This window comes from Urocitellus parryii, chromosome 3 (assembly GCF_045843805.1).
Source record: "Urocitellus parryii isolate mUroPar1 chromosome 3, mUroPar1.hap1, whole genome shotgun sequence".
NCBI classification, from domain to species: domain Eukaryota; kingdom Metazoa; phylum Chordata; class Mammalia; order Rodentia; family Sciuridae; genus Urocitellus; species Urocitellus parryii.
This window is the reverse complement of record NC_135533.1, coordinates 122,982,590-122,999,893: the sequence shown is the minus strand read 5'-3', so window position 1 is coordinate 122,999,893 and position 17,304 is coordinate 122,982,590. Positions and strand designations below refer to the sequence as shown.

Below are 17,304 nucleotides of genomic sequence, written 5' to 3'. Positions count from 1 at the left end.
AAATTTAATGATGAGCAAATATCTAATTTAAAATTTTTTTAGTTGTAGATGGACACAATATCTTTATTTACTTATTTTTATATAATGCTGAGGCTAGAACCCAGTGCCTCACTCATGCAACACAAGCTCTCTATCACTGAGCTACAACATCAGCCCGCAAATATCTAATTTGATGACTGTAGACATGTATCAGCTGGACTGATGGATGAAATAGATAATGGCATCTTTGAGAACAGCTTCCTTGGGGCTGGGGTGCAGCCCAGTGGCAAAGTACCTGCCTAGCACACCCGAGACCGTACATGCCAGGGGACTCAGCTTTTTGGGGAGTACTAGGGATTAATCCCAGGAGCACTCTACCATTGAACTACATCATGTACCCTTTTATTTTGAGGTAGGATCTTGCTAAGTTACTTCTCAGCACTACCAGAAAAAAAAAAAACAAGAGAAGAGGAGGAGGAAGGATGGCTTCCTTATTGGTTGTAAAGTCAACAAGGCTTATGGGAACTACATAAACAAAAGCTGGACCCTATATTTGGTAGATGTTTGTTTAATGATTAGACTTAGGAATGTAATAGCAAAATAAAAATTCTAAAAGCTTGTATATTTAAATCACATTATTTTTATTAGAATATAAATATTGTTGCTGTTTCTGGTTATTCTTTCTGTATTCAGAAAGAGTTAAGAGTAATGTGCTTAGTAATTCAACAGATATTTGTGTCAGGTACTGTGCTGGGTACTTTGAATGTCATGACAAATAGGGTCTTCATTTGTCCTAGTGTGGGAAAGTAAATGACAAGCCTGTAAATAATTAAATGAGATATTTTCAGGTGCTGTGGGGAAAATAAATCAAGCAGTGACATGGGGAATGCCTGGGGGTGGGGGAGATTAGGAGGTCAGGGTGGGCTGTCCAAGGAGCTGGGGGGTGAGAAAGGTTTGGTCAGGCAAAGGTAGGGGCAAGAGCTTTCAGACAGGGACCCTGAGGTGCAAAGACCAAGCAGCAAAGACAAACTTGGCTAGGGTGAGATTCTGAAAGGTCAAGGTCTTCGTGGGAGTCCAGGGGGTGGACCAGCAGAAGCCAGCCCAAGCCAGGTCACCCAGAGCAAGAAAACCTCAACTATGGCCCAGTTATAGGAGGCACGTAGGGTGGCCTGATAGGTTTTAAAAGATTGCTCTGTGCCTGCTGAGATGTGCCAAGAAGGGCCCACATCACACTTGTGGTGTCTCCAACCAAGCTGTACAAGCCAAATCTAACCACAGGGACATCAGAAAATCCCAATGGAGGCCCTGTGTTGGTAAGCTTCCTTCTGCGACAACAAAGCCTGAGGTGACCACTCAGAAAGGGACAGGTTTATTTCGGCAGGCTGTTTGGAGCTTTCAGCCTGTGATCTGCTGCCCCCTGCTCTGAGCTTGTGGTGAGGCTGCACGTCCTGAAGAATGCACAGTGAAGTGAAGTGTGGGAGACACAAAGCCCAGTGGTCCATTTTCAGAATAGAGCCTTAATGGATCTAATCCCCTTTCCCGCCCCAGTTTTAAAATTAGCTAGTCGCATAGCTTGTATCACTGAGCTCCCCTAATCAGGATATGGCCACCCAGACATGCTTACTAGTCAGGTTCCCCTCGAACACCTTTTGACAGGAGTAAATGCCTTGCCCACCCACTTTCCAGCTCATGCCCAATTTCTTATGGCACCTCAGTATTTTTAATAAAACCCATTAACTTCATGGCCAGGAAACAAAACTGAAAAAGGAAAAGGGGCTGGGGTCCCACTAATCTCTTCAAGGGTGCCCCCCAATGACCTAACACCCACTAACTAGGCTCTCCCTCTTAAAGCTTGCACTGTCTCCCATAACACTAAGGACCAAGCCTTTAACACATGACCTTTGGAGGACACTCCAGATCCAAGCTGTAGTGGAGGTATTCCACAGAAGAATGGGCCCACCCTGTACTCCACCCAAGTGTCAAGATCATGAAAGACAGTTCCACATAGAAAGAAACTAAGGGGACCTGACAATTAAAAGGAACAGGTAGCCTGGGTTGGATCCCAGACCAGATAAAAGTGACACTACGGGCAAGTTAGATCTGCCCATTAGATAACAGTTATAACAATGTCCATCTTCTGATTTCTTTAAAAAAATATTTTGATTAATGCACATGGCTATGTAGCAGAATGTTCTTGGTTTTAAGAAATACACATTAAGGGGCATTCTGCACTGTAAAATATTTCAGAAGAAAAATCATACATATACACAGACATGATTTTTTAAAATCATACCTATATACATATATTTCAAGAAGGGCGGGAATGGTAAAGACAAATGAAAACATCAAGTCATTCTAACATTAGGGGAAATCAGAAGGATAAGCTGAAATTTCTTCTACTACTTTTGCACCTTTTTTTCCAAGTCTGCACAAACCTGTGTTTAGATGGGGGTTTTTGCTTTTGTTTTGGTGCTGGGGATTGGGCTCAGGGTCCTGCACATACTCAGTGGCTGCAATTCTGATAAACTGCAAGTTAAGCATAGGTTAGCAATCCACTTTGCAAAGGCAAGTATCTATGTAAACTGCCAAGCCATGATGTCTAGGCTCACAGGCGCTTGGATGGTAGTGCAGGCAACATCCCTTATGCCTATCTCATTGAGTGCTTTCCTGTTTCTCTTACCTCTATGATGACGACCTTTGCAAATTCTTCTTGGGCAAGTAAGGGACGGTGCAGCTAACAAACCAGCCACCTGGGAGCACCATGTAACAGGATGGGTACTAGAGCTCCTGGCTTGACCTATTTTCCATGACTTGTGTGGCAGGGTGCCCCTGGTACTCTTCCACCCAGAAGCACACAGTGGCAAGTGTAAATTTTTGCTTCAGTTACTTCTGGAAAACAAGAAATATAACTTAAGGTAAAATTGAGTGTTTTTTGATCTCTCCCCATCCCATCCCATTTCTTTCTATTCTCTTGGATATGGTCTATACCCTTGCAGCCAAAAAAATTACGCACACATAGCCCGAAAACTAATGTAATTGTTTGCATCTATATGTGTGTGTACATATATATACACATACATACACACACACATTTGCGCGCAAATGGCATTATATTACATGTAAAACCTCTCTGTAGGATTACATAATAGTGTTGAAGTACATAAAGCCAGCATCGCGTCCTTTAGTGATTGCTTTTCTCCACATTGCCCTTTCGGGATCTACTGAGCCTTGTTAACACGTGGCCTGCCTGCCTTTTAAAGGCCAGGCGGCGGGGAGGGCGGTCACTGGATGCGCGCGAATTTAACACCAGGGCATCTCCTGAACCATGGGAACCCGAGGCCGGGGTGGGGTGGCCAGTGCGCACGGATGGCTGCAGCATCAGGTCTTGGACAATGCCTGCAGCTCTGGAATCGGGCCACCGCCCTGCTGGGGAGCAAGACGATCCTGGCCGGCCCGCCGGACGCGGTAGGCCGCCTCCGCCCAGGGCGCGGCGAGCCGGCACCGCCCAGGCGGAGGCAGCGGTGGGCCGCGAGCAGGATAGAAGTACTCATTCATTCTTATCCCGGCTCGCCCACGGAGCGTCCGGGGACACGGCGCGGCGGCTGGGGCCTGAGAGTGCACCGGGACAGCCAGGACTCCAGAGCACCCGCCCACCGGTCTTTCCCGCGCAGCCTGGCCGCCTCCCGCGTGACCAGCGGAAGCAGGGCGCCCCACCCGCCGTCGGCGCATGCGTGCCGAGAGCCCGCCCTCCAAGCCGGCGGGCGCGGCACCGCGCGCGCGTGCGCGCCTGCCTCAGCCCCTCCACGTGACCCACAGCCGCTTGAGCGCTAGCCGGCAGCGTCGACCGCTTGAGCCGGGTGCTGCGTACGTGCGTGCGTGCGTGCGCGCGCGCGAGCCGCGTGATTGGGCGCGGCGCCGTTGCCCCGCCCCGCGAGGCCCCGCCCTCCGCTCGGCGTCGGCTGCGTCTCCGGCATTTGAATCGCGCTTCCGCCATCTTTCCAGCCTCAGTCGGACGGGCGCGGAGACGCTTCTGGAAGGTAGCGGCGGGGCCGGGTGCGGGGCGGCGGGCTACGGGCCGGGCGGGCCGGGGTGCGGCGGCGGCGGGCGGGGAGGCGCGGCGGGGCGTTGGGGCGGCGGGCCGGGCCTCCGTGGGCCCCGGGCCCGCCGCGGCCCCCGCCGCCTTTGTAAGGCCACGTGCCGCTGTCCGCAGGATCGCCGCGATGGCCGCGCAGGGGGAGCCGCAGGTGCAGTTCAAGGTGTGTACCGGCCGGCCGAGACCCGCGGCGCCCAGGCCCGGGGGGCGGGGTGGGGCGGGGCGGGGCTCACGCGCGTGTCTCCGCAGCTCGTGTTGGTGGGCGACGGCGGCACCGGGAAGACGACGTTCGTGAAACGCCACCTGACCGGCGAGTTCGAGAAGAAGTACGTAGGTAGGTGCCGCGCGCGGGGAGCGGGGCGGCCTGCCCGGAGCGCGCGCTGACCGCCCTGCCTTGCAGCCACCCTGGGCGTGGAGGTCCATCCGCTCGTGTTCCACACCAACAGAGGGCCCATCAAGTTCAACGTCTGGGACACGGCGGGCCAGGAGAAGTTCGGCGGCCTGCGAGACGGCTACTACATCCAAGGTGGGCCGCGCGCGTGCGGGCCGGGCGCTGGCGCGTGCTGTGTCATGCTCACGGCGGGGCGGGCGGCAGCAGCCCTGCGCCCGAGGCGCTGCCCGGGTTCTGTGGGGCCTTCCCCGTAGCCCCGGTGCGGAGGAGCCGGGGTCTGTCTGCACCAAGTTTTGCATGTGGCTCCCTAGTGCTCGATTTTGAAACTGGAGTGGCTGTTATAAGATCTACTGTGGCATCAGCTAAAAAGTATCTTTTGGAATTTCTCTGCCCTGATGAAAATGTGGTGGGGTCCTTCTATGTCTTCCCTTCCTTGTGCATGAGCAGATAGACACAGAACGTTCCCCTCAGGGCCGAGGAACTGCTTCAGCGTAGACATCCTGCAGTTCCTTGTCTAGGAAGCCTTGCGGCCTCCCCGCGAGTCAGCGGACCGCCTGACCTGGGGTGTTTGAAACAAAAGCGTGATGTTCTCTAGTACATCCAGCCCCTTAAGGACCTTTTGAGAGTGTACTTCTAGGTCCTATTCTCAGAATAAGGCGGGCAGATCTCGGTGCTGATCGAGCACTAATTGCTTTTGATACGTTTTGCGGATGAGGTATATCATCCCCAAAGTGTTTAGGGGGAAATAGAAGAATGGTTTGGATAAGCTGGTCTTTCATGTTTTCTTATAAAGAAGTATTTTAATCAATATTGTGTCTTAAAATTTACATTTTTAGCATTGGAAGAAGGGATTTTTAAATCGAGTGTATAGGGATAACCCAGAGCTGATGAAAATTAATTGAACTTTAGTCTTGTGGTTCTTCCATGCTTGTGTGGTAAACTAGGATTGTGTTGATTGCCATAAATGTTTTTCAGCCCAGTGTGCCATTATAATGTTTGATGTGACATCAAGAGTTACTTACAAGAACGTGCCTAACTGGCATAGAGATCTGGTACGAGTGTGTGAAAACATCCCCATCGTATTGTGTGGCAACAAAGTGGACATTAAGGACAGGAAAGTGAAGGCAAAGTCTATTGTCTTCCACCGAAAGAAGAATCTTCAGGTATATTAGCGCCAACTTACAGAGTTACAAGTTAGATAAGATTGGAGGAGTTGACGGTTGTATTACTATGGGTGAAAGAATGTTAGCTTGGATGTTCTCAGGATGAATGAGCATTGTTTCAGTGGTGAGTTTCTTAAAAGTTTCTTCTTTGTTTTAAATAGTACTATGACATCTCAGCCAAAAGTAACTACAACTTTGAAAAGCCTTTCCTCTGGCTCGCTAGAAAGCTCATTGGAGACCCTAACTTGGAGTTTGTTGCCATGCCTGCTCTTGCCCCACCAGAGGTTGTCATGGACCCTGCTTTGGCGGCGCAGTACGAGCACGATTTAGAGGTATCTTGTTGTTATTGTGGCTAATGCTTAGATTTCTTTTGGATCCTGACAGTTTTAATCTGGAATGTTTTGATTTCTCCATTTCTTCTCTAGGTTGCTCAGACAACTGCTCTACCAGATGAGGATGATGACCTGTGAGAAGATGAAGCTGGAGCCCGGCGTCAGAAGTCTAGTTTTATAGGCAACTGTCCTGTGACGTCAGCGGTGCCGCGTGTGTGCCACTTTACTAAAATCTAGCTAAGCAGACATGTGCTTCATTTGTGGAATGCTGAAGGAGATGAATGGGCTTCGGAGCGAATGTGGCAGTTAAAAAAAATACCTTCATTTTTTGGACCTGCATATTTAGCTGTTTGGAACGCAGTTGTTTCCTTCTTGAGTTTTGAATATGACTGCTACAGTCACATCACAATATTCAGTGGTGAATCTTGTTTGTTACTGTCATTCCCATTCCTTTTCGTTTAGAATCAGAATAAAGTTGTATTTCAAATATCTAAGCAAGTGAATTCCTCCCTTGTTTATAAGCACTCAGAACCAGTAGAGTAGGGCAGCTTGTGCCATCTTAGTTCTTAAAGTGTCATTGCTGTGTGACTTAACTTAAAATCTTTGTGTCTGCCTTTATGCCTGTTTGATTCATATCACACAAACTGGATGTGACTGGTCAGGAATTGAGGTGTAAATAGTGATGGTTCAGTTGGGCTAGCACAATGTCTGCCCCATCTTCGTCCTGGCCAGACAAGGTCACTTGGGGAAAAACTTCAGACCTCAGGAGACCTGTCAGCATAAAGATAATAGACATTTTAAAAGGTGGTGGTTGCTTTTACTTGATGGCAAAGGTGACTGACCCCCCTTTTAAGATGAGCATTCAGAAGTTGGGCCTCTTGAAGTTCTGTTAGAAGTGAGTGTGAATTTCACTTTGCCTTTATTCTTGATGTTAAATGTCCAAAATCAGTACTCCAGGAAGATGTTTTGTGTTTACTTGCTGCTTTCCAAGTACTCCCAAACTTTTAGAGGTAGTTTAAGGAGAAGGACACAAGAGCTTTTGGTGTCCATCACCCCAAAGAATACTTGTAGGTAGTGTAAATAAAACAGTAGCCAAGAACACTACCAGAATGCACAGTAGGATGTGAAGCCTTATCAGATTGAGCCTTTATCTTGCATGGTTCCCATGTGTAAAGATGAATTGGGGAAGAGAGAAATTAGATCTGTCTTGTCTGAGGAGTTAGTCCATCAAAACTGCTATGCCATTTAGGAATCTCATTAAGAGCTGCTTATTCTAGTCCAGTTGCAAAGTTCTTAAATGTCTGATTATATTTAGACAATATCCTGCCTTGGAAGAAGGTAGACATGATCACTTTTTAGCAAAAATAAGATTTAATGTAGTTACTATATAAGCTTTCATGAACAGATTGGTTTTAAAATCCAATTTGCTGTGTATGCTGTGTTCAGAACCAGGTGTCAGCATCCTGTGAAATAAAGTTTTCCTATAATTGGAATGACACGTTTGTAACATAAAATGCAAGAATCTATGACATTTTGTCTCATGTAACAGTTAAAATTTGGACACTGCTTACCTGTTCAGTGTGTGGTGGGGAAGTACTTATAAGTCATTCATTGGAAGAAAATTGTTGCAAAATATATTACTTTGCCTGAATTTTCTGTCATTTCTAGTATTTGCTGTAGAAATAGTGAGCATAGATCTTGGTTCTGTGAAAAGTCAGGTCGGCCGCACAGCAGATTGTCTACTGTATGTGGGTTACAATTCTGTTCTGTGGAGACAAACAGAAAGGGTTCTCCCATGCTGTAAGAAGTCAGCACCCAAGGAGAAAGTGTTGGAGGCTTTATTCTGCACAGTTAATACTAGAAATTGTTTTATTTGAACAAAGTAACTTAAGAAATAAGTATCATGTCTAAATGGGGAAAAAATGGAGCGTTTTTCATTATTAAAATGTGTATTGAAAAAGGTAATTTCAAACCCGAGTGAACTTTGGGTTTTCTAAATCATGAAATGTCCTGGAAAGAGCAAAGATTTCCCAAAATAAACCACTTGCAAAGAAGATTGGTTTCCTGGCTGCTGACATGCCACTAAGGAACAATTTCTGGGTTGTTTTTGGTAAAATCAGGTCAGGACTGTGGGCAAGTGGAGGGTTGAGCTTAGGTGAGTTGCCAGTGTACACTTGGAGCAAGCTGTCCTTGTGCCTCTGGCCTTGGGGCTGTGGTCATCCTGCCCATTTCCATAACTTGAGGCCAATTTTAGATTCACAGTTGTCAGGCATTGGTGGTGAGAACACCCTTCAACCTTAAGGTTGAAGCCTCGCCACTTAAACCTCCCCAGTAAGCCAGGCACAGTGGTGCATGCCTCCAACTCCTGGAGGCTGAGGCAGGAGGATCACGACTTCAAGACCCGATCCACAAAAAAACGCCTTAGGGACGTTAGTGAAGTTAGTGAATCTTGGCTACATGACGTGGCCTGAAGTCTTGCAAATGGGGCTCTGGCTCCTGGCATCCAAAGATGGTGGCTGCTTGTGTGCTGCTTTTCAAAACACTGGGCTCTTGAAGCACAGCCTGCATGTCCAGCACTCCCTCCCTGAAGGCTTTGCATAGAGTGGAGTGTCTATGTCTGTGGTCATGTCCCTCCTAGCTCCAGCCAGCATAGTGAATGTGCAGTTGTGATTATCTGACCCCACGAGAACCAGGGTCTTGTCTCTGTGCTCACATCCCCGGTGTTGATTGATGCCCTATGGGAACCTTGGGAAGATGAGACCTAGGGATAGAGATGGGCTGAGTGGAGGGAGGCAGACAGATCTTCTATCATACCACTGAAGTCGGGGTGGTACTTCATTCCAGGGTTTGTAGCTCACATTTGGTTTGTTTGATCCAGCTTGTTTCCTCTAGTGGAGTAGGGAAAGGGTGGGACGTCCAGGATTGGGACAGTGCTCTGCCAGAGTCCATCTGTGGTGCCTCGTGTTTGGCTATAGGACCTAGGGCAGGAATCTTGGGTTAACCAGGCTCGATTCCCTACCTTGAAGTGGGACATGCCATGTAAGTGGTGCTTTTGGAATATTGAGTAAGTCATTCCTTCCCACGTCCAGAGCAGTGCTGGGGCATCAGGAGGAGCAGGTCCTTGCTCAGGAATCCTGCAGATCACCTGGGGTGCATCCCAACAGAGAGGCAGACTGATGCCTTGGAAATATCCCTGGAATCTGGTCTCAGAGACCTGGGAAGGAGGGCCACAGGCTGCCGTGCTGCTTTCTGAGGTCAGTTTACAGGTTTGATACCCAGAACACAGCGGGAAGCCACTGAAGGACCTTTTAAAGGGTTTGGCTGCAGGAGTGGGTGCCTAGGGACCCATGATGGTAGCCTTGCTCCACTGGAATAGGGCAATATTCCAGAAAGACCATCAAACACCTCAGTGAATGCCCTGAAACCCACATGTGTGCCCTTCACCACCTAGTTCATAGGAGGGTGCTGCTGACCTGAGCTGGGTGAGATGGGTGGAGATGCTGCCTCTTAACGTCATTCATGCAGAGACTCCGCCATCCACCAGCCTGGCAAGATGGCCGTGTGCAGGCAAGATGGGATTCCAGCTCTCAGGACAAAAGCCTGGCGGGTGCACTGGGGCCAGGGCATCGGCACCATTAGCTTTTTGCCTTTTCTCCAGCCCTGATGTGTCTGAACATTTTTTTCCCCAAAAGTGAAAAGAGCCATATACTTCATGTATTAGAAGTTTAGAGTCAAAGCTTGTGGTCACACTTTGCACAAGGTGGAGGAGCTGGTGAACTCTTGCCATGCGTCCTTCCAGATTCTCACAAGATGGACCGCAGAGCTAATGTGCTTCGTTTTCACTCTTTACTAAGTGCCACCAGAGGGTTTCACACTATTTTTAATAATTAGTGATCCACAATGTGAATAGCCCTAAATCAGCCAGTTCTGAAATTCTGGCCAGGGGTGTGTCTGTGGGCAGCCTTCAGAGTGGCTTGACTCTCACAGGGAACCTAGTCTCCCAGTGCTTTCGACTTCCATGTTCTCCCAGTACTCAGCCCATCAAGGTAATTTCAACTTCTGAAGCTTTGCCCCACTTCAGCAGATGGATGGGAATTTTATGAATCGTGTGTGTGTTCGCTGTGTGCCCGCTGTTGGACATGGTGTGGGATGCAGAGATGCCATTACCTGCTGAGCCACACACCAGGCGCCTGTTGGTGTTTTCAGACACTACGCACAGCCAGGTGTGTGCACTCCCTACTTGGAGAATTCATATTGTTTTGCTCAAATTGGAGCTTGGGAAGTATTGACTGATGGATTTATAGTGACAGAATCTAAGGGAATAATAGGGTTAACCAAAGAAAACTCTAATGAGAAGGAAAGTGAAAGTAGAAATTAAAGGAAAGCACGTGATGCGCTGACCATAATGTGCTGACCAGTGGAGCTGACTGGCCCTGGTGGCACTTCGCCACTTAGGCCGTCTTACCTTCCAGGCCATGGTTGCCAGCCAGGAGGACTAGGGTCTGAGGCATCCTGTCAACTTCTAGGATGGTTCCCGCCTCCTGTTTCTGGTTATGTCCCACCAGGGCAGACTGAGGAAGGATGCTAAGTGGGACACACAGGAATTCTTGTCACCTGAATTTTTTCTAATCTGAGTCCCTGTAGTTCCAGGATTAAGTAAACTTTGTCTTAACACAAAACTGTTAATACATTAATCACTTAATATTTAGTCCTGGGCTGGGGTTGTGGTTCAGCGGTAGAGCGCTTGCCTCTTATGTGTGAGGCCCTGGGTTCAATCCTCAGCACCACATAAAAATAAATGAATGAAGATATTGTGTCCAACTAAAAAAATAAATATTTTAAAAAAATATTTAGTCCCAGTTCACTCTCTCTAAACACAGGGGGACTATTTCCAGACTCTGTCCCTGATGCCCCTGGTTTCAGAAGCTACTTAAGTAGCTGCCCACTCCCCCTCCCAGCACCATGCGTGTTGTCTGCTTATAACTGACTTCACTCAGAGCCCAAGGTTGGGCCACCAAAAGCAAAGTCTTCTCAAACCCTCTCACCAAGACAGGACTGGGGTGACCTCAGACCAGCAGATTCATCTCATGACTGGGCATGTTGTGCCTTATAACAAATTCAGGGGCTCTTAGCATGGAAATGGGACAGGTGGGAAATGGTTTTGGGGGTGGTCATTGAACTGTCACACACCACATTAAAAATGTTCATGGATTTTCCAAACGTTGTTAGAACCAATAAATTTACATTTTTTTTTTTACATAATTGCAAGGAACATTTTTGTATATATGGTTTGAATACCTAGTTTTCATTTTGGTTTTGGTGCTGGGGATTGAACCAGGGCCTTGCATGCTAAGCATGTGCTCTAGCGCTGAGCTACACCTCAACCCTGGTTTGAATAGTCTTTCTCTTACAAATAGCGGTGAGATTATTTGGTTAGAATTTATAAAAATCGTTGCTTTTATTATTTTTTTAAACATTTGTTCTTAAGTTTTAGGTGGACACAATATTTTACAAAATCATTGTTTTTTAAAGGCTGGTCCAAGCCAAGTGCAGTGCATATGCCTATATTCCTAGCTCCTGAGAAGCTGAGATAGGAAGAACATAAGTTCCAGACCAGCCTGGTTAACTTGAAGAGACCCTGTCTCAAAATTAGAAATAAAAAGGCTGAGGATGTGGCTCCGGCAGAGCAGAGCGTCCCTGATTCAATCCCCAGTGCCACAAGATAAATAAGCAAATAAATAAGGCATTATCCAATGATTCTTTTGAGATCTTGATTGGATTCTTTATAATCACTTTGTTTTAATCCGATGACGTTTAATAGTGTATCAGGTGCCCAGGGAGCCCCCGCTCTTCAGGAAAACCAGGTGTGACTGGCCTGTTGGGCTGCTGCCTGCCTTCCTCACATACTGCCTCAGGTCCCACCACCCTGCTTCTCTATTCTTGTCCCTAGCTTTCCACTCCTTTAGATTTCTTCTACATAGTCCTGAAAGAGTGGATCTCCCTCCAGCCGTTGTTTACCTGATCTTTACTGTAACCTTGTGCCTTGTGACACCTTTGTGCATTTGTTTGGGACAATAAGATGCACAGACATAGCCTGGCTTGGTGGCACATGCCTGTAATCCCAGCAGCTGAGGAGGCTGAGGCAGGAGGATCATGAGTTCAAAGCCAGCCACAGCAAAAGTAAGCCACTTAGCAACTCAGTGAGACCCTGTCTCTAAATAAAATACAAAATAGGGCTGGGGGTGTGGCTCAGTGGTTGAGTGCCCCTGAGTTCAATCCCTGGTACCCCCCACAAAAAAATATGCAAAGACACATTTGTCTATTCTTCACGTGAGTTTCCCAGGGCTGCCATGGCAAATTGCTACCAGCAGGGTCTTCAAACAGCACACTTCCCCTCTTGAATTCTGGAGGCCACCATTGTGAGACGGAGGGATGGGCAGGGTGGTGCTCTCTCTGAGGCCTGGGGACCATGTGACCCATGCCTTCTCTGGGCTTCTGGGGGCTTGAGCAAGCCTTGGGGACACCTCTCTCACTCTGCCTCCATTATCACCTAGCCTCTTCCCTGCTCTTCTAACAGGGACACCAGGAAGGCTGACCACTGCTTCTCAGTACAATCTCATCATCACTGACAAACCCATAGGGACCTTATTTCTAAGTAGGGCCACTTCCTGAGGTGGAACAGGCTAACCCTTGAACATGGCTCTTGGGGGACATGGTTCGGCCCACAGCAGTTTCCTGATAGAGACTGCATGGCCTCCAGATTGCTGGACTCCAAAAGCACAATTCTGCCAACTTCTCAGGCAGTATCAGGTTCCCTCTGGGACACATATACACTAGGGAGTTGAAGAGCTGGATGAAGGACACATGAATGTTCAACTGCAAGAGACGCCATCAGAATCTCCCCAGAGACACGCTTCCATCAGCACACGTATTGGTCCGGGACCTGCACCCTCTCTCTCACCCCCATGGTGCAGACAACCTTATGGAGTGAGTTATTTCAATGTAGCATTGCTTTGCTTTGCATTGGTCCCCAATTTGGATCATCTCATATATTTATCAACTCAACACGTCCTCTTCAATGTCTGCTCAAGGTCTATTAGATGGTCACTTTTTTTTTTTTTTTTAAGAACCGTTTATTTATTTATTTATTTATTTTGGTTGGTTTAAACTATAGAAGAAGCATTCTTTATATACTTTGGACATTATTCTTTTGGCATGCATGTATTTTAATATTTTTGGGAAAATACTTTTCCTCATTTGTAATTTGTCCTTTCATTTTAAGGCTTTTTATGATTAGCAAAAGGTCTTAGTTTTAATATGATCACATTGATTAAAAACTCTTTTAGGAATCAAGCAGGTACTTCTCAAAAGAAGAGATACAAATGGCCAACAAATACATGAAAAAATGTTCAACATCATTAATAATCAGGGAGATGCAAATCAAAAGTACACTGAGATTTCATCTCACTTCAGTCAGAATGGCCGCCATCGATAATGAATACTGGATAGGATGTGGCTAAAAAGGAACACTGCTAAACTGTTGGTGGAACTGTAAACTAGTACAACCACTATAGAAATTTGCATGGGGCCTCCTCAAAAGATTAGGCATGGACCCCCTCACTACATGACCCAGCTATCCCATTCCTTAGTATTTATCCTAAAGAATTAAAGTCATGGGGCTGGGGATGTGGCTAAAGTGGTAGCCCGCTCGCTTGGCATGCGTGCGGCCCGGGTTCGATCCTCAGCACCACATACAAACATGTTGTGTCCACCGAAAACTAAAAAATAAATATTAAAATTCTCTGTTTCTCTCTCTCTCTCTCTCTCTCTCTCTCTCTCTCTCTCTCTCTCTCTCTCTAAAAAAAAAAAAAAAAAAAGAATTAAAGTCATCTTATTACGGAGATACGTGCATACCCATGTTTATAGCAGCACAGTTCAAAATAGCCAAACTCTGGAACCATCCGGGATGTACTTCAACAGGTGAATGGATATAGAAAATGTGTATATATACACAGTTGTGGGGAGCCACTCCAAATGCATACATCTTTAAGTCCTGATACACCACAGGGATCTGAAAGGTCATTGTAGTCTGCACAGTAGTGCCATGGTTCCTGACTCAATCTTTTCCCTCACTAAGATAATAAGGTGTGGCCCTGGGAGTGGCCCTAGATGTAGGCGGCACTCAGAGGGGTTGAGCTACACTCACCGGTTCCCTTGGAATCCTTCCCCTGGCCTCATTTGAATGGCTTCTCCCCAATAAAAGGGTTCAGCACATGCTCCTCTCTCTCTCTTTCCACGGACCCCTAAAGTCAGAGGAGCCATTACAGGACCTGTGTGGTTATTTCGTGCAGCCCAGTTCCCCCCTGGAGTGACTCTGAGTGTTTAGTCCCAGAGCTCCACACACAATGGTGTGTGTGTGTGTGTGTGTGTGTGTGTGTGTGTGTGTGTTGCTGGGGATTGACACATGGGATTTTATTCAGCCATAAAGAAAAATGAAATTACAGAAGGAAAATGGATGGAACTTGAGAGCATTATATTATATTGAGAAAGTCAAACTCGAAATGTCAAGGGTTTTGTTTCTTCATATGCAGAAGCTAGCGAAGGGGGACAGGAGAGGAAGGCACAGGAGTGGAAGGCACGGAGGGCTGGAGTGCTGGGAGTGATACTGTCAGATCATATTGTTATATTGTGTATCCTGTGCATGCACAAATATGTAACAACAAATCCCATCAACACGTGCAACCATAATACATCAATAAAAAATGTGGGGGAGAGGGCTGGGGATGTGGCTCAAGCCATAGCCAGCTCGTCTGTCATGCGTTGCTGACCGGGTTCAATCCTCAGCACCACATACAAACAAAGATGTTGTGTCCGACGAAAACTAAAAATAAATATTAAAAAAATTCTCTCTCTTTAAATGTGGGGGGGGGGGGAGAAAAGAAACAAAAACCTCCTTCAGTTTGTGCTTTTACTAAGGAAATCCTTTCCCATTGTACAGCTGAAAACTTGGAAATTGATGTATTTTCCAGGATTGATTTTGAGGAGTGGGATCATCAGGCCAAAGCAAGCACAGATAATGGTTTTTTTTTTTAATATTTATTTATTTATTTGTTATTGGTGGACACAACATCTTTGTTTGTATGTGGTGCTGGAGGATGGAACCTGGGCCGCACGCATGCCAGGCGAGCGCGCTATCGCTTGAGCCACATCCCCAGCCCCGATAATGGGGTTTTTAAGCAACGTCACCTTGCGGTCCACTTTGGATGAGTACCATGAAGGCAGGGGCTTGGTCTTCCCACTTTCCCATCTCAAGCTCTTGCGCAGTGGCCGGTGTTTTTTTTAACCTATAAATACCCCTGCGGGACCATGCAGTAGGAAGTCCTCCAGTACATAACTACAGTGCTCGGCCACCTAACAACCCCGATGACCTCAGTGCCCCCTAATGACCATGTGCACCTCCAGTTTTCCTCAAGGCTTTCATGTCCGTTGAGGTTCCAACAAGGGTCCCATGTCGCCTTTGTCTTATGCTAACTCTTGGATGATAGGTGTTCCTCTCCGGTTTTGTTTCCTTGCCCTTTGTTTGCTGAGAAACGGGACCATTGGTCCTGCAGACTTCCCCGCAGTCTGGATTGGATATTTGTATTTTTTTCTTTTCTTTTTTAAAATATTCTTATTAGTTGTTGATGGACCTTTATTTATTTACAATTATGTGGTGCTGAGAATTGAACCCAGTGCCTCACACATGCTAGGCAAGCCCTCTACCACTGAGCCCCAGCCCCAGCCCCTGGATATTTGTATTTTTCCCCATGGGGCTGCAGGTGTCTCACCCAGGAGCTCCTAGGACAGGTTGTGAGACGTAGCAGCTTGGTGTATATAAACCCCCGCGTAGCCCCGCCCAATTCAGCCCCGCCCTGACCAGTCCAGCCACGCCCACTTGACCCAACACTGGCCACGCCCCCTTGGCTCTGCCCACGTGGCCCCACCCGTGGCCTCGGCTGCCTATGACTCTCTAAACCACACTGGGCTTTTTCCCGCTGGTAGTCATGGGCAGTGGAATTTCTGGCTGCACTTTTCCGTGATGGTGAGGTTGGCCAGTGGCCCCGGATTAGTGTCCAGCGTGATTCATCCACTGCAAAGCTGGAGACCCACACAGCAGGAACCACTGTTAGGCTCAGACCTACTTGGCTAGGCGGGTGTCCGTGCCCAGCCCAGTCCAGGTGTGCACAGCTTCAGCGTGGGTGGGGAGATGTGCTGAGACCCCCGGGCCTGGCAGTCCCTCTGTGCCCAGCTCTCTTGCTTTCCCTCCTCGTTCCTGGGCTGGACTCTCCATCCTTTCACAGTGAGGATGCCAGGTCCCCCAAAGAGCAGTTAATTTTATTTGCTCAATTTTTTGACATACAGAAAATCACTTCAGAATTCCTGTGACAGAAATACTAAATTCAAGATTTCTTTCTGATCTCGAAAATATGCCCCACTGAGTGTGGATAGTCTCAGTACTGTGATCAAAAGTTAATTGGATTATTTTCTTCTGTGTGGTCGTGTTATCAATTTGATATACATTTGGGTTTATCATTGGCACATGTATTCAAAATTAGGGCCCCTCCTTTAAATTGAATTCTGTTATCACTTTATTCAGATAAATGGACCAGGTTTCCAAGAGAAGGAAAAGACAATCTCCAGACTGAGTAAGCAATTGTGATCCAATATACAAAGAACGTCTGACCGTCAACAGTTAGATAAAGAACAGACCAGTTCAAAAACCAGACAAGAGAGCTGAGCAGACCTCTCACTGAAGAGCTGGCAAATGAGCATAATATATGTTGAAGTGCAGGGTGGGCTGGGGGAGTATGTAAAAACTAGTAGCCTCCACTCACCTGCCAGCATGCAGAACTCAGTCTGGTGTGGAGTGCTGATGAGGGTGTGGAGCAGCCGGAGCAGGGTCCTCGCTGGCAGGAGAGCACCACGTTGCAGCTACTTTGGACAACACTCGGCAGTTTCTCATAAAAACCAAGTCTTGCCACAACTTAGCAATCACTTGACTTCTGTTTACCCAAATGGGTCAAAGGCTTATGTCCTCACAGACACCTGCACAGGAATGTTTGTAGAAGCTTTTTTCATGACTTCCCCAACTTGGAAGCAACCACTGTGTGTGTTAGTAGGCGGGTGGATGAACTGTGGTACGTCCAGAAAATGGAATATTATTCAGCACTCAAAAAACTGAGTTGTGGGAGTTGGCCTTTTCCTCCTGCTCCTCTCTCCTCCAGAGCACCAATCTGGCTGCACCGAGCTAGCTCTGAGCTCAGGATCCTGCTTAGCTAGCACCACTGCCTCCCTCCAGTCACCCAT

General features: G+C 47.3%; 1 protein-coding gene across 1 annotated transcript; it reads left to right on the top strand.

Annotated features, from left to right (window-relative positions):
- Positions 1-3,911: 3,911 nt before the first annotated feature.
- Positions 3,912-6,448, top strand: Ran (RAN, member RAS oncogene family). The gene is made up of 7 exons (XM_026408037.2): positions 3,912-4,016; positions 4,190-4,235; positions 4,322-4,406; positions 4,473-4,598; positions 5,439-5,626; positions 5,788-5,958; positions 6,052-6,448. The coding sequence occupies exons 2-7, from the start codon at positions 4,200-4,202 to the stop codon at positions 6,094-6,096; spliced, it is 651 nt and encodes a 216-aa protein (XP_026263822.1). The 5' UTR covers positions 3,912-4,016; positions 4,190-4,199; the 3' UTR covers positions 6,097-6,448.
- Positions 6,449-17,304: the final 10,856 nt, after the last annotated feature.

Coding starts and splice junctions, on each gene's coding strand:
- Ran (XM_026408037.2), top strand. CDS start 4,200: ATGGCCGCGCAGGGGGAGCCGCAGGTGCAGTTCAAG. Junction 4,407..4,472: donor GTTCGAGAAGAAGTACGTAG/GTAGGTGCCGCG, acceptor CCTGCCTTGCAG/CCACCCTGGGCGTGGAGGTC. Junction 4,599..5,438: donor AGACGGCTACTACATCCAAG/GTGGGCCGCGCG, acceptor AATGTTTTTCAG/CCCAGTGTGCCATTATAATG.